The sequence below is a fragment of the Anser anser genome, assembly GCF_964211835.1.
Source record: "Anser anser genome assembly, chromosome: 5".
NCBI lineage: Eukaryota > Metazoa > Chordata > Aves > Anseriformes > Anatidae > Anser > Anser anser.
In genome coordinates, this window is record NC_139725.1 from 63,125,205 (window position 1) to 63,146,997 (window position 21,793).

The 21,793-nt window shown below is 56.4% G+C and overlaps 1 protein-coding gene across 5 annotated transcripts in view; it reads right to left on the reverse strand.

Moving 5' to 3' along the window:
- Nucleotides 1-3,356: 3,356 nt before the first annotated feature.
- SAMD4A (sterile alpha motif domain containing 4A) overlaps nucleotides 3,357-21,793 on the reverse strand; it is an 83,565-nt gene continuing 65,128 nt past the window's right edge. For 3 of the 5 annotated variants that reach the window (XM_083837192.1, XM_083837194.1, XM_083837195.1), the window contains 8 exons: nucleotides 17,729-17,838; nucleotides 16,967-17,053; nucleotides 15,041-15,335; nucleotides 14,118-14,203; nucleotides 12,657-12,775; nucleotides 10,917-11,118; nucleotides 10,368-10,494; nucleotides 7,796-8,938 (listed from right to left, as the gene is read on the reverse strand). In XM_083837192.1, the coding sequence (XP_083693318.1) occupies nucleotides 8,745-8,938; nucleotides 10,368-10,494; nucleotides 10,917-11,118; nucleotides 12,657-12,775; nucleotides 14,118-14,203; nucleotides 15,041-15,335; nucleotides 16,967-17,053; nucleotides 17,729-17,838 (1,220 nt within the window). In that variant the 3' untranslated portion in view covers nucleotides 7,796-8,744. Of the gene's footprint in view, nucleotides 6,815-7,795; nucleotides 8,939-10,367; nucleotides 10,495-10,916; nucleotides 11,119-12,656; nucleotides 12,776-14,117; nucleotides 14,204-15,040; nucleotides 15,336-16,966; nucleotides 17,054-17,728; nucleotides 17,839-21,793 lie in introns of those variants that run through there. The other 2 variants (XM_083837193.1, XM_083837196.1) reach the window with 1 other exon arrangement.

The following is a 21,793-nucleotide window of genomic DNA, read 5'->3' on the forward strand; positions in this document are numbered from 1 at the left end:
CCAGCGCCCGAGGGTGCCGGTGCCAGCCTTACGTTACAGAGCTATTTGCAGATCCCTTGGCTGGCAGGCAGGCAAATAAAAATAGCTCGGGGACACTGCTGAGCCTGCTGGTGAAGTCGCTCCTTGCCTGGCTCTGAAAGCGCTGCCAAACGTCTCCGCCACCACAGCTGGATGGGGCTGGGCTGCACAAAGCTGCAACCGGCCCCCCGCAGCCCCCGGTTCTGGTGTTCCTTCCCCATTGAGGTTTGGCATCTGGTGGCATCGCCCTCCCATCACGAGGGGGTGACAGAGGCCACGATGAGCTTGCAAAGCCCTCGTGTCCCCGGCTGTGAGCCCCGTGCTGCTGGAGAGGGCAGGGATTTGGTGGGTGTTGGGAGCGGGTTCCTTGCTCGAAGGCAGCCCCCGGTTATCCCCCAGCCAGTCGCCTTGGGGAATTAATTATTTCCTCCAACTCAAGGGCCTCGTCTCATAAAGCCCTCCCCACCCAGATTAAACTTTCCTGTAATGGGAAATCCCTGCCTACCGCCTGCGATGGGTTGATTGTTCCCCTCGGTGGTAAATCAGCGCGCTTTCCACCTGCACTGGGAAGCTGTGCTCGGGACACGCCGGGAGGACGGGCAGGCTGCATCTCATCTGCCTTCTCGGGTAGGCTCAGAAAAGACCCTGTTAAGAAGAACGAGGGCCTTGTGTGTCCCACAGAGGTGACAGCACACTGCTGTGAGACGTGCCTGGGACACCACGCAGCCTGGGGCAGCCCAGCAGCTGCTCCACCAGCTCTGAGGGGCTGGGCTGTGAGAAACCACAGCCTGTGTGAGCCCGACTGCCCCAGCTTGCTGGCTGGAATTGGCTCAAGCGTGGCGTAATCCCCAAGCCCAGGCTGGTAAAGCTGGGACGGATCCACATCAACATCTCCTGACAGCATGGAAACGTTTCTTCCCCGGCCTTTCCTTTTTTAAGCCTGTTTCCAGTTAGCCCGTCAGCGGGCCCTGCGACTTTCCCTAACCGCACGGCTGCTGCAGACTTCCCTTGGAGCCCTTTCAGCCCGTCCAGCTCCAATTTTCCACCCTTTTTTTTTTTTTTCTTCCCCTTTTCATTCAATATTAGCGCAACAAACACGTGCTTTGAAACCCAAACTACAGACGCACGTACGTGGAAAGTCAGACTGTTTGTGGAAGGAAAAAGCATTTCGCTGGGTTTTAGGTGACGCTTTTCTTAGCCGCTTTGAGCGGGCGAGGCGCAGTGTGGTCAGAGGGTGCTGATCCCCGCGTGCTGCTCTCCCGGGCAGGGTAATTCGGGTGGGATCCAACACCTCCGTGAGGCTTTCCCTCCTGGGGTGGCCCCTCCTGCACTGCCCAGGAGCATCTTTAGATGGAAGGAGCTTGAGGACATGCTGCTGGGTGCTCGGCCTCCTGGTCGGGCTCAGCAGGGTTTTGCTGGGAGTTTCTTCCAGGGAGAAGCGGATGAGGCGCTCACACGACCTGAATAAGCCCATATTTGCAGGTCTTTTCCTCACGAATGATGTTAGTCCCCTGCAGGGACACCGTGGCAGGGTGCCAGCCATCCTGGAGGTCCCTGGAGAGCACCTACAGCGTCCTCCTGCTGCGGGTGGTCGAGGAGCTGAGGGGAGATGCTGTGCTGCACCTCCTGCTTGCAGCCAAGGGGGACAGGGACACTGCATGAATGTCCAGGGATGAGGCTTGGGAAGCCAAAAACTCACCTGGAGTTGGGTCTGGGGAGGGATGCGGTTGTGCACAAGTCCTGGGGCCTGAGGGAAGGCACCCATGGGTGCTGCGGGAGGCCGCTCTTGGTAATCTCGGAAAGGTCACGGTGATCGGGGAGGTTTCTGAGGCCTGGAAGAGAGCAAATCTTACTCCTTCCCCCATGAAGGAGGTGCTGGGGAGCTTGAAGGTGCCAGAGGAGCTAATCCTGGGCACCATTTCGACACCTAAAGGACATGCAGGTGATGGGAGCAGTCAGCGGGGGCTCACAGAGGGACGTCGGGCCTGGCCGGCCTTCAACGATGAGGTGACGGGCCCAGTGGTCGAGGGGCAAGCAATGGGTGTTTTATTTCGATGTTAGTGAGCTTCTGACAGTCTCCTACAGCATCCTCACGGACAAGTTGATGAAATAAATACCAAGAGAGGGTCAGCAAAGGGATGTGGCAAGTCCTGCCACCAGGGAGGGACAGCCCCGCACACCGACCAGCTGGAGAGCAGCCTTGTGGAGAAGGGCCTGGGAGTTCTGGTGGCCCACGAGCCAGCGATGTGCCCTCATGGCAATGAAGGCTGGCAGCAGCCATTCAGAGGACCATCTCCTGCAGGTCTTTGCTCAGCACTGGTGAGGTTGGCTGGTGGCCCCACTGCAGGAGAGACACGAGCACAGTGATGGGCCACGAGGCTTATTTAGGGCTCAGGGCGGTTGTCCTTATGGGAAGAGGCTGCAGGAGCTGGGGCTGAGAGCCTGGAGAAGTGGAGACTCAGGTGGTTCCTATTGATGAGTGTAAGCACCTGGAGGGGGTAAAAAAGGCAGAACCGGGTTCTTCTCAGAGCTACAGCAGGCAATGGGCACAAGCTGAAGTCCAGGAAATTCCATTTACATGCCAGAAAATGCTGCTTTTTTACTGTAAGGGTGGTCTAAGCCCAGAACAAGCTGCACAGCAAGGTTGTGAGGATGCCACCCCTGGAGAGGTCCCAAACCCCACCAGCCAAGGTCCCGAGCATCCTGCTCGTACTGCCACTGCGCCCAGCAGGGGCTGGGTGGGACGATGATACGCTCATACCACACACACAGCTCTACCTCTTAGGGCCCAGCAATAGGTTTAGTGCTAAAACAAAAGCTGCCGCTTCTTTCCTTCCTTGGTTCTGCCCAGAGCAGAGCTGTCGGGAACACGCCAGCCCTTGGAGACCCCCCACAAAAGCTGAGAAAATATGGGAAAAATCAGAAGTCGTGGTCCTCACAGCGATTCAGCCCAGCCTTACAACATGACCCAAATGCTGGGGCTCACTGAGAAACCGCTTCCCCCACGTGCAATGGGAAATGCTGCCGGTGCCCCAAATCCTGGAGCCCCAATTCCCGCTGATTTCCAAAGAAATCTGGTATCCGCATAGCTGCCAGCGCGTGGGCAGCCCAAGGGGACAGAAAAGAGGCTGCGTGGGGAATGCTGCGGATTTGTAAGCAGCAAACTCCTACCATGGGATTTATATAAAGCTAAAACAACCGCCCCGCAGAGCGGAGCTACTCCTGTCCTCCCATCCTTTACCCCACCAGGCTGGCCATTTATTTTGTGTCTTTTTTTTTTAAGCGACCATCTGCCAACCTGCCAAAAAGAGAGTAAATAAAGAGGCAACACACCCCAGTGTTACAAAACCTTGTATTAATCATCTCCCTTCACTTTCAATATAACGTTGATATGAAATATAGCCATGATTCCTAGTTACATGGGAGGAAATGAGTAATAAATACATTGGAGCAAGTTTAAATCACAAGGGTGTTTCACTGGTAACAACATTTGAAAACTGTACACTTGCAAAGACCAGCATCTCCAAACATTAGTATTTCTTTATATCAGGAAGCTTTTACATGTAACAAACATGCTATTTCCATATATGACAAAATTTAAAAAATATGCATTGCTTGGCAACATTAACTAGGCAAAAATATTTCTTTGTGCACTAACTTTGTACAGAAAAAACAGGACTAAATGCATGCATGTACAATAAAAGTCTGCCCGGAAACGGCATGCAACAGAAGAGAGTTCAAAGCTCTTTAAAGTAAGCTTACAATATGCATAAATACATAAGGGTTATATATTAATAAGGGAGGAAGTATTCTGTTTAACATTATTAACATTCCTGTTTTTTGTGTTTTTTTTTTTTTTTCTTCCTATTCCTCCCAGAGGAATACACATTCACCTTTAAGTAAAGATAAAGGAATACAAAAAATAAAACTCACTTTGCAAACTCTGATGACTTGTATAAAATCAACTTTAGTGTTATATCGTAGCTGTGTGCAAATTATACGTCTGCAGGACCTACTTTCCATCAGGCACATCCAGAAAGCCAACCCGGGGGTGGGGGGGAGGGCGCGTCCCCGCGCCCCGACATGGAGAAGGGTGACAACAGAAATCCTCGCGCTACGTGCTGACCCAACCCTGGCCCGTGCTGACCCAACCCTGGCCCGTGGGCCGGGAGCCGCAGCGTGGCGGGGCCGCGGCGGCACCCCCCAGCGATTCGTGTCACGAGCCGAGCACCCAAAGGCGCCGGCTCGCGTCAAGCGCCCGCGCTCCTGGCTCGGCGAAGGCCTCGTCCCCCCCTGGAGAAGGACGGCGACACCTCAAAAGAAAAGGGCTTTTCCTCAGCGTCGCGGCCCCGCGGGGCCATCCCGGATCGGGGTGCCGGGTTTGGGGCCGCGGGCATCAGCACCAGGAGCCGGTGGGAGCCGCCGGGGCCGCGCGCCCAACACGGGGCGAGACCAAAAAGCGGCGAACGCCGGCGGGCCGGGAGCCGCAGGGAACAGTTGCACGTGGGGTGAATACAAAAAAGAAAGGCACTGCCGCTTTATTACTAAATATTTGACTTCACAGCCTCATTCATGCAACTGTTTTTTTTTTTTTTTCAGTTTTATTTTTTTATAAATAATTTTTTTTTTTTAATTTTAGGATTTTTATTTGTGTGTTTCTTTTTTTTTCTTTAATCTTTAAACAGAGCTCTGTTACCTGCACTCAGCACAGGCCTCCCACAGAGCCAGGAAGGACTTCCAAAATGTAACTGAAGCCACTTTTTTTTTTTTTTTTTTTACTTAAAAACAAGGAACAGCAAACACAACTAAGTAGTTATTAACCTATACACTGTCAATGGAAAATAAGCTTAAAAAAGAAAAAAACAAAAAAAAAAAGGAAAAACAACAACGAATTATTTGGTGGTTGTTAATAACAGACATTATCATGGTTACCAGCCATAGCAAGTTCACAAGTAATATATCCAAAATAATCTCTCTAACAATCAGATAACCTCTGTTTCTATATTCAGCAAAGGAATAAATAGAATCTCAGCTTCGGGTCTTCCTTTCGAAAGCCTGGCGCCGCGGTGCTCGCGCTTGCCGCGGGTGCTGGGTGCCCCCCAGCCTCGCCGCGCCCCCTCCCCTGCCCCGCTCGTTTTCAGGCTCCTCGCAACACTTCCCAGCCCCTCCTGGGCTCTGGTTTTCCTCCTCCGCTCTCCTCCCTCCCGTAAACATCACCTCAAGCCTTCCGGTAAACAGGAAACCAAGAAATAGCAAACATAAAACATTTGGCACTTTTTTTTTTTTATATATATATATGTATAAAACTACTTAAAAATGCTGCATCGCAAGCGGGTTTCCAGATCTGCCAGCAGCCGCCACCAGCCCTCCCCAGCCCTGCTCAGCCCTCAGCCCGCTTTGGAAATGACCCTGCCGAGGGCTTGGCACCGAAACCCCGCTCCCGGCAGAGCGGCCGACCGAGGCTTTTGGCCGAGCCCATTCCGGCAGCGCCGCCGTGACCCCGCTCGCAGCCTTCGCTTAGCTCAGCCCGGGCTACGGCCGCACTTACAGCAAAACCAACCCGCAGGAGACCACGCTCCTGCCTTGAGCAATCGGGATTTCTGGAGTTGTTATTAATTTCCGCCACCAAGGCTGTCAGAGGAGGTGGGCACGAGCCACCCTAATCCACATCCCCTCCCCGGTGCGTTTCGTGCCCCAAACCGGGGCGGCCTTTTGGTGCTCGCTGCGCTCTCGCTTGGTTATTTGTGCACGATGAACACGTGCTCGCTCCCAAACCTCCCCTCACCTGGCGGCCAGGACCCCCCCCGGCCGTCCCAGGGCTGGAAAAGCCCCTTTTTAACGGGGTTTTAATAGGATTTAGAAGCGGTTCGGGCAGGCTGGGCAGATGTGTAAAGCCAGGATGCAGCACCTTCCCGCTACCCACAAGACAGAGAAACGGACGCTCACCGCACACAGCATCGCCCCTCGCCGACATCCCCGGGCCCTTGGCCAGCCGGCCACCGCGAGGGCGGCCGGACAGACGGACACAACCCCCGGCAGCGGGAGTGCGCGCCCTTCGACACCGCTGCCGTGTAAACAACAGGCAGGTCGCCATTTCGGGTGCTCTTCGCAAAACTGAAAGGAAGCTTTGTTGGTTTTTTTTTTTTTTTGGATTTTTTTTTGTTTGTTTGTTTTCTTTTTGAATTCGCTCGCCCTTTTTCGGCTGCTGGTCCAGCCCCTGAACTCAGCAAAACGCGAGCCGGCGATGCCATGGGGCATTTTTGCAAATGGCACCGATGGGACAAGGCCAGGGACCGGGCAGGTGGCAGCACCCGCGGGGTCTCCACTTGCCCTGGCCCTTGCAAATCCTCCCCAAAGGGCTTTGGTCACCCGCAGGTGCTATTGAGTCGTTGCCTGGTTCAGAAACAGGGTCTGCCCACGGTGCGCTGGTGAAACCTCACTGTCAGCACTTTCCTGCCGCATCCCCCCCACCCTCCCCATGCTTTTTTTTTTTTTTCCCATCATCATCGCCGTTTATTTTTTGCCGTTTTCCCCCTAGCATGGATGTAATAAATGACAACACAAATTCCAAGTCTAGTGATATGTTCACAAGGACAATCTACACATTCACAAAATTAAAACAGGAGAGAGAGAGAGAGAGAAAGAGAGAGAGGAGAGAAAGAGAGAAAAGGATGCAAGCTGTCGCTGAGGCTCCCGCGCGCGCCCGGACCTCGCCGCTGGACCCGCAGCAGTTGTTCTCCTGGCCAGCGCCGCCGCCGCGCCGTCCTCTAGATCGTGGAGGTCCGGTCGACACCATCTGCAAGCAGGAAGGGAAAATTAGAAGGGCCCTGGGGGCTCACGCTGCTCCGCTCCCCCCCCCCCCAGTGATGCCCTGCAGTGAGATGGTATTGGGGTTATTCCCCCCCCCCCTTCCATCCTCCCAGTGGGGTGTGGGAGGGTTTTGGGGGTGCTGGTGCTGCTCTGGTGCTTGTCCCCGCACTGCTCCATGTCAGAGCAGCCCCGCCAGTCCCTGTCCCACCCCTGGAGGGTAACACCACCAGCCTGGGATGTTGTTCCTGCCCTGCCCCAGGTCACTTTTTTCAGGAGCAGCTTGGGCTTGTGGCGATGTGGGTGAGAGTTTGGGACCCTCCCCATCCCGGCGCATGGGGACAGGGATGGAGCTGGCCCCGGGGTTCTGCCTTGTCCCCTCCCCAGCTAATCCAGCCCGGCAACGCCTGTGCTGCAGGGATGAGAAAACAAAAAACCCGCAGGATCTTTTGGCTATCCACAGCCCCCAGCCCCCGTCCCAGCAGGGACGCGTCCAGCCGCAGCCCAGAGCCCGGCAGTGCGGGATGCGCGACCCATCCCAAAACTGCACAAACGAACCTGCCTCGAGCATCTCCCTCCCCTCCTCCCCTGCACACCGGGGGCTTTTACTGGGGCAGAAAGCGCACCCCGACCCCATTTCCAGCCCTCCGGGCCGGCTCCCCACAACACGAGATCCTCCCCTGTGGGAGCCAGGGCAGAGCCCAAGAGCTCCTCGGCGGCCCCCCAGGACCCCATCCCAAAGCCCCGGGGCGCACGGCGGTGCTGCCCGCTCCTCCGCCACCCTGCACGATGCAGAACGGGCTGCGTTATGCTCGGGGGGGGCACGTGGAGGCAGGACACAGTGGGTTTTGTTGCGGGGCTGCCCGCCGCGGCACCCGAACAGAGCGCTGCCTGTTACACCGCCCCAAGCACCGCTGCTGCCTCTCCTTCAGCTCGGCCGGGTGGAATTTAAGACTTGAAAACAAACAGGTTTGTTACTCTTTTTTTTTTTTTCCCCCAAAGGTTTATTATTATTATTATTATTTTTTTTTTGCAGAGCTATTTATAGCACGACCGCTTTGGAGAGGCTTGGGGTATGCGACCTGGAAAAAAATAACTCGGAGGAGCAGTACCCTGCGGAGGAACAACACAGTTAAGCCTCGCCTGGGCACACGCCGGAGGAACGCTTCGGGTAACAGCAGTGTCCTTGTTTTCACGGCCAGGGGTGCTGCCAGCACCCTGCTGCCTCGTACAGTCCTCGCTCCCGCGTCTCTCTCTCTCTCTCCCTGGGACGGGCCGTGCCATCGCTGCAGGGAGCCGCGCCGGGGGCACCCGTCCTCCCCGCGGGCTCCCGTCCTCCACCGTCCGTCCGTCCGCGACTTTCAGGGCGCGAGGCACGAGCTGGTTATTCGGGAGGGTCTGCGCGCCGCGGGCTGCTGAGCTCGTCCCATCTTTGTGGGCTGGGCTGGGGGCTCCCGCGCCATCCGCGCTGGCAGGTCCGGTGCATTGGTCGGGGGCGCGTGCGGTGCCTCCTGGGGCTCTCCTCTCCCACCTTCCCTGCCCGTGCTGCAGCCTGGCCCTCCTCCCTCCCCACACCTCGTCCCCATGGGTGTCCCGGGCTGCCAGCATCGCTGGCGCTGCGACCGCAACGGGACGGCTCCAGCCCCGTGTCTCGGGACTCCCGGATCCCCCAGCAAAGCGGGGCCAGGGCTGGCAGAGGGGTAAAAATGCTCCAAAGCCTGTGAACCAGGTGGCTTTATCGCTAACTAACAGCGGACTAGTGAGCTACCACTAATTACGGTTAGCAAGCTAACTAGTGGCTAAGAAGCACAGGCTGTGCTAGTGCTGGCCGCGATCCCTGCGTTCGGTTTTACCCCTCTGCCCCGACGCGGCTTGCCGTGACCCCCTCCCCGGGAGCAGCGTCCATCCCGGCCCGTCCCTCAGAGCCACAGCCTGTCCCAGCCCTTGGGGGGCGCGGGGCAGCTCCCGGGGGGCTCGGCCGAGGCCGCCTGGACGTGCTGGAAGAGCCCGAGGAGGAGGGAGTGCTCACCGCTGAGCGCGTGCTCCGTCATGCTCAGGCACAGGGACTCCAGCCTGTTGTTGATGTCAGGTTCAGTCACCGGCACCTGGAACTCTGCAAAGAGACAGGGACAGGAGAACCCGGTCAGGGGACGCGCTGGGGACCCTGCCCCGTGCCCCAGCGGGCACTTACGGGGTTGGGAAATGCCCTTGGGTTGGGTTTCTCCAACCCCAGCCAAGACCCACCCGCATCCCAAGGTCACTGGATTTGGCGCTTCGCTTTCCGATGCAATAACCTCAGGCAAGAAGAGTTTGCCAAAACCGTCACTTTCCCCCCGTATTTGCTAGCAAGGAGGTGTAATTTGGTATCGCAACAGCAGACAGATGGACACGAGGGCTGGGGGGGCTGCTGCTGAGCCCCTCGGCTTTCCCATCGGTGGCCAAAAGGCGCCGCTCCTTCCCTAAATACCCCGCTGGTAACCGATACGCGGCCCCAGCCCAGGCGGTATTTCAGCCCGTGGGTCAAACGGCGCTCCGGTGCAAGCTTTAAATAGCACACACGTGTGAGGCCGCACTCAGCCCCCAACCCCACCCAGCCCCGGGGTTTGCAGGACCCCAGCAAGGAAACCCTGTGGTGCCCAGAGCCCAGCAGGGGTTTGGCTCCGTCCTGGGGCTGTGCCCGCAGCCCGAGCGGGGCCATTTGGCTCCCTCTGCCTCTCCTCTGCCTGCAAAAGCTTGCTCGGGAGCAAGAACGCTCCGTCACAGGTTTCTAGCTGCTTGGTGGCACGCCATGAAAAGGTGCCTGGGAGCCCAGCGTCACGTTATTGCTTCTTCTCCTCGTGGCTTGGTCTGCATCTTTGGCAACGCTGCTCCCTAATCCTTCTATGCCCTCATTCAACACGCGAAGAGAAACCCATTGATCCACCCCCAGGGCCTGCAGAAACGCGCCCTTGTCCTGGGGTTTGACCAGCGCCCGAGAACAGGCGCTGCTTTTGCCATGCAGGACCTCTGCTGCCAAAACGGTGCGGTTCAAACACCGCGGATGAACTGCTATGGAAAGTGCGTCGGTAAGAAAAGCCACGCTCGGAGGACTGATGGAGGGATGCACAGAGAAAAGGGGATGCGCATCCCCATGGGAAGGACGGTCACTCTGCAAGACCCACCCCGAATCAGAGGACGCTCCTACATACAGGAACGTTTTCAGGGTGTTTGGGAAGGGAGCTCTGCAGGCAACATTCACCTTCATTACAAAAAGAATTGCCCTCAACTGCATCAGGTCTCTTCTCCTCACTGTGTGCCCTGCTCCACGTGCAACCCAAAAGTGGTCGCAGAGCCACAGCGTCCCCCCGTGACACAAATCCCCCAAGAAGGGAGCGAGGCGAGGCACTGGCACAGCCAAGCTGCTATTTATAGGGTCGGGCACCGTCCCTGCTTCGATCCGTCCCCGTGCTCTGACCAAGGGCACCCCGGTGGCTGCTTCCACGCCACGGACACTCGTCCCTTCAAGGTGTGGCAAAGCGAAAAGGCGAACGTTTGCTTCCTACCTGGCTGCTGGAACATCAGCATGGTCTGCGGGGAGGTGTGCACCGGCAGCGAGCGCGTCCTTTGCACCGAGCTGTGGCTCCGGCTGGGCATGCTGTTGCTGCCCCCAGGGTTGGCAAACCAGAGGTTCTGCGGGGTGCAAACAAAGGAACGGCATGAGATGTGAAAGAGCGTGAGACGTAAAAAGGTGTGAGATGTAAAAAGGTGTGAGATGTAAAAAGGTGCGAGATGTACGACACTGTGTGTGGGGACAGCGATGCTGCCAACCCCACCGGTCTGAGCCCCTTCGCCCTCCTGCCCTGTATTTTTATTAATACAGCCCTGGGAGTTTCACATACCCCCATACAAATACGACAGTACCCCCCTGGGCTCATTTTCCCCCTCCAAGTGGCCGTGTGCTCCCCTCCGTCCGCACCCCACCTCCCTTTTCCCTGCCCCTCTGCAGGGAGGGGAGCGCCCGCAGGTAACTCTGCACCCTTGGGCTTAAAAACGGGGGATCCGGACAAATTTGAGGAGGAAAAGCAAAGAAACCGTATCAAGCTGTGACCAACCTGTCTGCCTTGCTTGAGGATGGCGGGGCTGGCGGCGGGGCTGCGCTGGGGGGTGCCCAGCAGCCCGCTGGGACCCAGCAGCCCCAGGCGGGCGGTGGGGAGGTTGCGGGAGGGGATCTGGAACTGGCGGGGGTTTCGCCTGCCCAGCCCTGCCCCTGCGGATCCGGCTGTCGGCAAGGAGTTGGACTGGCCAAAGCCTCGGCTGCGGAGACACAAAGCGAAGGGGTGAGAGGTCGTGGTGGGTGTAAGGAGGTCCCGCTGCGGACCCCGGCCCGCAGAGCGGTCCCGCAGCATCCTTCCTCTTGCGGGAGTCGCCCTCCCGCACTTCCCAGGTTAACAGTTATTTTTTTAGGGTTATTTTACTCGTGCAAAGTGGGCCTGTTTTCATACGCAAGCTGAAATAACACACTTAATTGTGGTGCCTCGTTGCTTGTGTTTTAACTTCCTCCTTCCATTCGGGCAGCCCCCGAGCTCAGGACACGAAACCGCCTGAGCCCCGCAGGGTCGGCTGTGCCAGCATCCCTCCCCACGGTGGTTTTGTGCATTCAAAAGCAAAGAGAGGAACGAGACAAAAACGACCGGATAATCCTCGGAAAGCCACGCAGCGGGTTTCCGACCACGCTCAGAAGACACGAGCGGGCTGGGATCCCAAAACTGGATCAATCTGCTAGGCGGAAGCACAGCTGAGTTTCTTTAAACCTCGGCCAAAAAAACGCTCTTGCCATTCAGCCCACGAGCTCCGTGAGAAAAGCAGAATTGGCCGCGTGGCCCTGCTCGCCCGTGGCGTCCCGGGAGCAGGAGGCTCGGAAGAAACGCAAAGTGCAAACCGCCACCACCCAGAGGCAGCAAGGGAACTCAAGAGCAGCTCAAGAGCATCTCCCTGGCGGCTCTGCCAAAGGGACCGCGACTATTTCGAGCTGGCATCTCCAACTCATGCCAGGACCCAGACCAAATGGGTCTGTGAAAACCTTCCTTCTTGTCTATTCTGCTTCTGTGCCTCCCATGAACGCTGAAATTATTTGGTTTTCCCATTCCGAAATGCTTCATTTCATTCTGCTGGGGAAAACTGCAGTTCTGCACTCGTTGTTGTTGTGTCCCTGGATGTCCCAACGCACTCGGTTACCCCCAGAATGGTTTGGGTTTTTTTTGAGAAGAAAGAACTTGCACAAGCTTACAATTAAATATCCTCAGCAGAATGAAACAAAAGGCTGACATTATTGTTAAAACCAATCTAAAAATATCCATTCTTGAAATAACCTAGCCGCTTTCTAGGATCACCCGAAACTCAGCGTGGATGTGAGTGCAGGGGGTGTTCGCGGCACCATGCCGCCTAACCGCAGCCCCTGCACCCCCGCGCCTCGTGTGGGCTTCCAGTCTTTTTGCCATTTCAGGGCTTTTTGGTTAAACTCCGGCACTGACCTAACGAGTAAAGGGCGGAAGGACAGGGAGGGAGGCAGGCAGGGCGAGCACTGGCTGTCCAGCGCGGGGCTGCCCTCCCCTCGCTCAGCCCCTCGCCGGCTGAGCTGCACGTCTGTGAAATGGGTGCAGTCGTGCCTCCCTCCTGCTTCTGGCCGGGTTTCATCCGTACGGTGCCCGGGGCAGGGGCAAGGCCGATGCTCCGTGCAGGGGTAGCACGAAGCAGCAGCCGCCCTTGGAGCATCCCGGCCCAAAATGGGGATTTGAAGCCGGGCACGGGGCCAGGCTCCGTCCCCCCGCAGCCGCCCCGAGCGCCCCGCGTACCTCCGCTGCTGCCGATAGCCCGACAGCTCCAGGAGGGATTTCCGAGGGAAAGACCGAAAGAGTTTTTGCACCTGCTGTTTCCATGACAACAGCCGTTTCTTCTGGATCTCTGTAAACGCCTGCCCGAAAAAAAAAAAAGAGAAAACGGGGAAACACATGAATGTTTTTCGGAACGGAATGGGGAGGGACGTGTACGTATGCGTGTGAAAAGCCGCAGGCAGTGGTGTGATCCGAGCCCCACCAGCAGGTCCACAAGCAAACCCTGGCCTCCCTCAGGGATTTACCCATCTCAGGTCAAAGCTGCCACCCCCCCAAGGCAGAGCAGGGCGTCCCCAACGCCCCCACTGTGTCCCCTCCCCATACTGCCCCCTGCATTAGACCCTGTTCCCGTCTCTTTCTTGGGGCCAGGCTCTGCTCCCGGCCCTGACACCCCCGGGGGGGTCACCTGGGGCGAGCCCCCCACCCTTGGGGCTCCCAGCAAAGGTCACCCAGGCAGGGGAGGGGACGGATCCGTCCCAAAACGGCCGCCGCTCCAGGCTGGTGGTGTGGGTTACGGGGGCACCCACGTGCCCGCCGCCGCTAACTTTAGACACCTCCGCGCCGCCAGCGCAGAGCAGCGGAGGTCTCCGGAGGACAGTCTGCAGGCTAATTAGCGCCTGGCTTGATTGCTCCGGGCCCATGGGGTGGCTGTGCCTGAGCCGGGTGTCGCTGGAAACCAGCCCCTGCTCAGCCCCGCGTCTCCCGGGCTTCGCTCTGCATCCCCAGGCGTCTGCTTCCTCCTCCGCTCCCCTTCCACAGCCCCGCACGGCTGTCCAAAAAGTCTCGGCACCATTTCCAGGCTCCGATGCTCTCCAAAAAGAGAACGAGTTGGAGCACCATGCGCTCGCCCCTCCAGCTCCTTGTCCTTGCCTGTGTCTGTGCAAAGCACCAGGAAAACCACCCCCATGGGGCTGACCCCTGCTCTTCCACTCTGGATTTCATGCAAGGTGCCCAGAGACTCCCTGCCTGGCAGCTGCACCTCCTTGCCAGGGGTCCCCGGGGACCAAAACCAAACACCGGGTGCCACCACCCCGTGTTTCAAGGGGCCAGACATCCTGCTGGCAGGATGCACCAAAAATCGCCTCGTGCACCCAGCTCCAGCTGCAAAGCCAGGGTCCGTGTGCTGGGTCCCAACCGCCTGCACCCTCGTGCTGGGGTCTGTTCTTCATCCCTTCACCCAGCAGCCGCTCGGGCAAGCAGGAGGACGAGGAATTTCCCAGCTCCAGGGCCTTGCGATCACGCCAGCATGGGGGGAGCGGCGTGTCTGTGCACCGTATGGGCTTCACCGCCCGCTCCGCAATCGCTATTAATACCCCCCAAAAATATTTGTGTTAGAAACCAGAGCGTTTCCATCAACAGGTACTTCGGGAACGGTTTCTGAGCGGTGAGAAGAAGGGTTTGGTAAGATCCGCCGCCACTCACCTCGTGAATTAGACACTTGTCTATAAGCTGTAAATAGGAGCTTATGTTCTCTTCATCGGGTCGGGAAACTAAAAGCTGTGTGCATACTGCAAAAAAGAGAGGAGATAAATGGTAACGGGGCTACTGAGCTGGGAGCAGGGCTTCAGATGCTCTATTTGCCTTCATCAATGAGAAAAAATGCCTGTCCCCAATTCCTGCCGTGCCGTCCTATCTTTAGGGTCAGATTTTGTTCTCACTTACGCTGGTGAGCGTCCAGACGGACACCTTGTAAGTCACCAAAATTAGACCTGGGCAAGCCAGGAGCGCAGGACCTGCCTCCCTACCCCTCTCCCCATTACGACATGCGAAAGGCAGCGTCAGCAAGAAGATCTCCTGCTCCCAAAAGCTGCCCCGCTGCAAACGGGCTCCCAGGGGTGACAGCAGGATTTCAGCCTCTTTCTGAGTGCATGCTGTAAAAGCAAGCGCAGAGGAATCCTCTGGGAAATTTCACACCAAATTCCTATAGAGAAAACACGTATTTTTTACAAAAAGGGCCCGAAGGAGGGACTGGGCTGATGTTTCCTTCGTGGAATCCCTACAATTTCTTTCTGTTCCTGGTCTCCCGTGCAAGCCTGTGGATGGTCCCCGTCCCCTTCACCTCCGTGCAGTCAGCACCGACACCTCAGATGGCACTGAGGGGAGGTAAGGCCTCTCTGAGCCCTCACAAACCTGCTGCAACAGCCTTGTATGTGGCACACGATGCCGCTCCCTACCTCACGTTGCCGCTCGGCGCGTTAAGCTCGACGCGATGCCCTGCACCCTACACCCTGCGTGGAAGGGCACCTGCACGTTTTGGTGTCCTGAATCCAAACTGGGGCTTAAAAAGGAGCTCGGACCCAGCTTCTCTGCACTCGGGACACCCACAAAACCCCACATCCACTCACCTTTCCCCATCACTCTCGTGAACTGGCCGGGCAGGTCGCCTTCGGGCAAAGGGGCCCCCCCCGACTCGCCCTCGCACCCCGGCAAGTGGTGCTGCTGCATGCCCCCCGCGGCAGAGTCCTTGCAGTCGGAGCCTTGGCTGTCCGAGCCCAGCAGGGACGGGGGGTGATGCGAGTCCGCGTCCCGGCCGTGCTCCTCCGGGCTCGAGGTTTGGGAACAGTAGGCTTTGATGGGGGTGAGGATCATTTGGTGTAGTTCCTGCAGCGGGACACGCAGGTTGCCGCCTTCCAGGATGTCCTGCGGATTCAAGACAGGAGAAGAGGATTTGCAGTGGCAACAGGGCATCAGTTCAGAACCAGACCGGCACCATTAATCCCAGGAAAACCTCCCGTGAAGCCGACTGTTATGGTGGATGTCCCCGTCTATGCTGGGCCAAACTGGGGGCACGGGTGCAGAGGTGGGTGGGAGAAGGTCAAGGGGAGCTGGGTGGGAAGTGGTTGGACACAGAAATGGAAACCAAAATGCCACAGGTGAGCTGAGGTCCCTGTAGGAAAAACGTTCAGCTTGGAGATACTGGGATCCCCTTCTCCCAAAGACACAGCGCCGGTCTGTTGGGCACTATTTTCTGGGGAAAATTCCTGCTATGCTAACCAGCGGAGAGGGGTAGAGCGGCTCTTTCCAAGAAAGCAGCGATCTTTAGCAGTAAGACACTGCCCAAAAAAAACCAAGTCACACACATGCTCTTGTTTAGCCTCTAAAAAAAAAAAAAAGAAGAAAGAAAAAAAAATTGGATAGGAAGCCTGGAAAAACCGAGACGTATCCTCCCAAATACAGCGGGAGCTCACTGGCGGCGCTGAGCCCCAGCCCAGTGTGGTACAGGGAAAGCCCCCAGCCCAAATTCCCCCCGTGAGCCGCGAGCACCCCAAAAGCAGCCCCTGGCACTTCTCTCCCCTGTCTTGCTGTGTGCGTGGCTGGCCGGGCCAGCTGGACCGGGCTGGCGCTCCCGCACCGAGACGGGCAATCAATACCATATTTCAAAACCGAGGCGGAGAATTAGGAGAAGAGGCTGTGCAATTGCCTGGAAAACACATCACCGAGGCGAGCTCAATCCAGTGGGCTGTCTCTCTCTTGGATTTAATAGTTATTAGTAATATATGGGGGTAAATATGGCTTTACTAGCTCCTGCGATACTGAGCACAGTCCCATATTATAAATAAATAGTGAAGCAGTGAGCTAACGAAAACACCAATAAATAGCAACACACCACAGAAGTATTTAAAAGCCCCTAGTGGGAGGCTGTGCGAGTTGCTGTTTGAGGATGGTGCAATTAAATATAATATAATATCGCAATAATAAATAGTGAGAGGCCAAGCAAGCTGCTCCCAGCAGGTCTGCTGTGCTGGTGCTCCTCTGCAGCCAGCTCGGCAGAGGTTAAGCTTGACAAAAGCTGAGCAGACAAAGAAATTTCTCTTTGTTCTCCTTGGAAATTCAAAGTGCTGTTCAGACACCGCGATGCATGTTGGATGGTGCCCTTCATCACCTGGAGTTTGGGCGTTTCTGAGCACCTGGAGGCACGACTGCTCCTTTCCTCCCAAAGTACAGAGGAAAAGGCAGGGCAGGCTGGCAGTTGCAGCTGGCCAGGCGGTACCTGGGCTTGTGGCAGAGCTGCAGGTAATGTCCATCACAGCTCTGGGAGTGCAGGAGACAGATTAGAGCCCACTCTACAAAATACAGCCCCCAGAAAAACCTGCATCTGGTATGGAAGTGGTGTGAGACAGCATTCAGATATAGCCAAGGCAACCGCAGGTTTCTGCACAAAGTTCCCAGCAACATGCGTGACCATGGAGTCCTGCACCCACCCAGAGATAACCCTTGGCTATTGTTGCAATCGGAAAGTAGGAAATATAAAAGTTGTTGTGATTACTTACCCTTTCTAAAGACTTGAGCAGGTTTTGTCTTTCTTTTAGCTTTTGGATACTGATGACTATTTTGTGTCTTGCGCCTTTGGTAACGTTCTGCAAAAACAGCACAGAGCCTGGCATTAACACTTCCACAGGACAGCTGCATCAACCCAAAGCCCTTCTCCCCTAAGTGGAAAGGGCTGCTACAAATTAATCGAATTCCCGATTTGCAGGGAGCATAGAAAATCACTTAGAATTTGCTAGAGATGCAGATTTCCAGCTAGTCCTTTCCTTGGTACATCTCAAACAGTGAAAGCAAAGGCGTTGACCGGACCTCTTTATCCCAAGGATAACACGGGTAAATGTGAGAAAGGGGACGTTTTCAAAGGTTAACAAGGAAACCAGCCACCAAAGTCCCGCTGACTTCAAGGGGATCTAGGTACTGAAGACTGACACCCTGAAATGCCCAGACTTGGTTTATCCAAACCAGACTTGGTTAATCCCAACCAGACAAAACCCCAAGTGCAGCTCCAGCAGCTTGGAGGAGGATGGTAATTTCACCCCGGGACTGCAGTCAGAAGTCCTGGATGTGACCTTTTCCAGATACAACATCATTTTTTCACCCTCCCAAGGCTCAATTTTCCTTTTTCTGTTTGCTTCCCAGCCACCCGTGGGCAGAACACCTTCCAGTCAAGGACATAAGAAGAGGCGCCCAAGGTGAGCATTGCGGTCCCGGGAGCGATGGAAGGGGCCCGCGGCTGATGGCTTTAGGACCGACAGCAGACGTACTTGTGCCTCCAGCTGGCATTCGGTGAGGGCCATCATCTCCTCGTACGTCATCTGCGAGAAGAGCGCCGCGTACTTGTGCAGCCGGAGACTCTTCAGCCAGGCTGGAACATCTGCAGCACAACGACAAGAGGAGAGCTCCCGTTTAGTTTATGACGCTGCTCAATGACGCGCGATAACGACGGGAGGAGTCTATCAGGGGCTGGGTTCCCCGTGCCATCTGCTATCCTGCTGATGCTTCATAGTCATAGAATCATTAAGGTTGGCAAAGACCTCCAAGATCACCTGGTCCAACCATCCCCTACCACCAATATCACCCACTAAACCTTGTAGTACCACAGGTGCCACATCCAACCTTCAGGGGCCTCACTGAGCCTCGCGGGACCCTTTGGAGGATGAACTGCTGTGGATACTGATGGCTGGGAGGACCACCACCTGGTTGAGGACATGTCCTCAGAGGTTGGGTTTTAGCCCCCTGGCTCTTGAAACCTCTCCGATCCATGCACTATTGCTTAAACCAAGATAAAACCACTGAAATTTGCTCCAGTCAAGCATCCACCAAGCTTGGTGGACCTACTGCTATACACTGAGCCCCCTTTATCAAGAGGGGTGTCATAAAATGACTTAAAAACGTGTCCAAGAGCTGGGTTGGCCACCTCGATGCCAACACCCTCCTCGTGCAGACAGCACGAGCTCATGTCAGGAACACGGGAGCCGCAGAAGCGACCGGCGGGGCTGAGCCTGGGATGAGCAAACGGCTGTGCTGCAGACGGCGGGCACTGATTTATGGCGTGAGGGAAGCTGGTATGTGCTGAAAATTTAAACAGCCGCTTAAAGAGAAATAAAGAGGTTTTCATTGTACTTCTGAGCGTGGAGAAATGATGCGCTGTCAAAGACAGCACAACCCGTTTCAGTAGCTCCAGGCAGCTGGCAGCTACGCTGGGTCTCGCAGGCCTGGGGGACCCATGGGAACACCCCCAAGGGATGCACCCAACGCGTGATGATGCTTTTGCTCTGCATCCTAAAGGCTTCAAATGGTCTGGCAAATTGGGACCTGCTTCATTTAGCACCTGAACCTGACAACAGCCCTATCATAGCCTACCCCATGCACCCTGCTGGCATCCCCAGCAATCCCCATACTTGTTAGTCCTTGTCCCCTGCCTCCTCAACAAGACAATCTCCACCAGTGGGGGCTGGAGGCAATGCTGGCTCTCTGGGGTCTGCCTGCAGAACGTACTCACCGAGGTGGGAGGAGGAACCCACCCTCCCTGAGCCTCTGCGCCCATGGAGCCCCACGGTCACTTGCCAAAGGAGGGTCACCCCAAAAAAGGGCTGGGTTGTGCGGTGGGACCGAGACCCTACACGCTCCCCCTACAGAGACCCTGCTCAGCTCACGTCAGCTGAGTGCCAGGTGAGCTTCCATTTGCAAACGTCAAAGCTCCCACCCACTTGGTGGGACCGGTGGGTCTGACAGTGTAGCTGTGCCAGGGCTTGCTGGTTTTTGGGAGGCACTTCTGTCTGCAAAATACACGCTTCGACTGCTGTGGGTGCCAGAGCCCTGCTCACAACCCCAAGGCCAGTACAAGGACAACCTTCAGGAACACGGCCAACCTCAAAGTTTTCTAGGTCGCTCAGGACCTCCACATGGGAAGCATGAGGCCACGGACCCAAACCGCTGCCTTCTGTCCCCTGACACAGGTTGGTATTCGTGTTTCAATGAAATTCCTCAAATACTGTGTTTGAAGGAGACCAACCCCATACCAAACACGGGGCATAGCAGTTGCCGAGCACAGACAAGCTCAGGAATGCCATTTTCCAAAAGTCCCAACGTGTAACCATCCCAAAACCAACCATCTAAAGCTTCAAACCAATTTCTGCTTAAAAACATTAAAGGTATAAAGAGGAAGCCCCCTTCCCAGTGCAGGTGGGGAGAGCAGGGACTGGCAGGTTTCAATCTCAACTTCATTTTATGGAAATGTGTTATTATAGCGATGACATTAAAAGCCTGCCTGTTCGTCTGTCCCCTGGGGACAGTTGGCACATGTCCATGTCAATGGAAAGCCCAACTGGCCACTTTCAGAAGAGAGAAGCAACTTCACACACACATAAACCCAGCAGAAAATTCCCCTTCCACAGAGAAGAGGCAGTCAGGAGGCGTGAGGCTGTTCAAGGTGATTTCATGGTCCGTGGAAAGTCCAGCTTCCCAACGATCCCCACGGAGCCATGAGCTAGCCATCCGCAAACGGAGCTCCTCTTTAATCACCAATTATCGGGACCTAATTGCTAAGTCACGGCATGAGTGCCAGAAACGCTGGGCCTGAGGCGAGCAGCAAGATGAGGATTTCCACGCTGCTTGTGGGCACTGTCCTCCAAATGCGTTAAATGCCAGAGCTTGGGCAGCACACGCATATTTGGGTGCTGGAATGGAAATTCAGAAGAAATTTTGAAGGGGAACGATTCATCCTGCGGCCAACATACACATGGATGCCTTCCGAAGTGCCCTTACAGCATCCCACATCCCAGCCCATTTTAAGCCTGCTATGTGCGGCACAACCCCCCCAGCTCTACCCAAACTCTACCCCTGGTGTGCCCCAAGCTGTGCCCGGGAAGGAACGGCTGGATGGACCGACAGACACCGCGGGTCCTCATCCCAGAGGCTCATCAGGCACCGGAGGGGGACCTGGAGGTCCCGTGGTCTCGCCTCGCTGCAGCAAGCGGAGAAACCACCGGGAAAAAGCCGAAGGGAATGTCTCCTTCGGCGTGGAGACAGAGAGCAGGGAAATACGTGACGTTACGGGAATCGGACCACAAATGGGAGGGATGTGCTACGCCGTGTCGCACGGGGGTCCCTGGTGGGTCTGCTTTCACCCGCCGTGTCCCCGGACGCCCCGGAGGGAGCAAGCTCGGGGAAGGTGCAGATGAGATGACACCACGCCGCGAGAGCCTGCAGGCGCTTGGGGAGACGTGGCTGCAATTCAGAACGAACTTGGCAAACCCAGAAAGCGGTCTGGATGAAATAAGACGCAATCCAATAAAAATGCACGAAGCTGTGCATTGATGCAGGAACAATAAACGGCACAAGCTGAGGGCAGGGAACGGGCAGTACTTTGTGCGGGGAAGGCCTGGGGATACAGGGGGTCACACGCGGCCAGCGGTGTTGTGTTATTTGAGAACGATGAGCCGCACAGCAACAGGAGCCCTGTCTGTATGGCAACCCCGTCTTCCCCGCTCAGCCCTGATACCGCGTCCAGTTTTGGGCAGCACACCTTCAAAAGGATACAGGCTTTCTGGGGGCAAAAAAAACGAAACGGAGGAGAAAAGCAAGAACAACCCCGAGTTTAGAAAATAGCATCTGGGGAGAAACTGGCTTGGTTCAGTCTGAAGGAACCGCAGCCGAGGGGAGACGACACGACAGTCTTCAGGCACGAAACCAGAGGCTGTGGACATCTGTTTCGCATGTCCCCGGGGAGCAGGACAAAAGCGGAGCGGCTGGCTCAGCGGCGGGGGGAATCGAGCGGCGAGGTTCGCAAGCAGTGGCGAGGAGGGGACAAGAGACCGGGCTGGGGCAGGAGGGCTCCTTGGGCAACAGTGCCTTTGGGTGTCCCATTTGGCTCTCCCAAGGAAATGGGGCGGATTTGGCCCCATCTGGGTTAGGACGGGGGGGATTTGTTACGTTTCTTTGGAAAATTACTGCCCTCCCAGGTCCCAGCACTGTGGCTTTGCATCACCCGGAGCCAAGCGCAGCGCGGTCTCTTCCCCAGCTCCCCCAGCAGAAACCTGGAGAAAGGACACGTGAAGCTGACCCCTCCGTGCCATCGGCTCCTGACGATGCTCTCCCCGATTACGAGCTCGTTAGCGAGCAGAGCCCGTTAGAAAACTCTCCCGTCACATCCACAGCCCGCGGCCGTTACCCCAAGGCAACGTTCTGGTGCAAAGCCCAACCAGGCGGAGGGCTCAGCGCCAAGCATCTGCCTCGCAGGGCAACCCGTGAGATTGTTTTCATGCATTTCTTCCATGCAAATCACACAAAGACGGCCAGTGCCAGCTCAAACACAGCTCCGCGTTAGA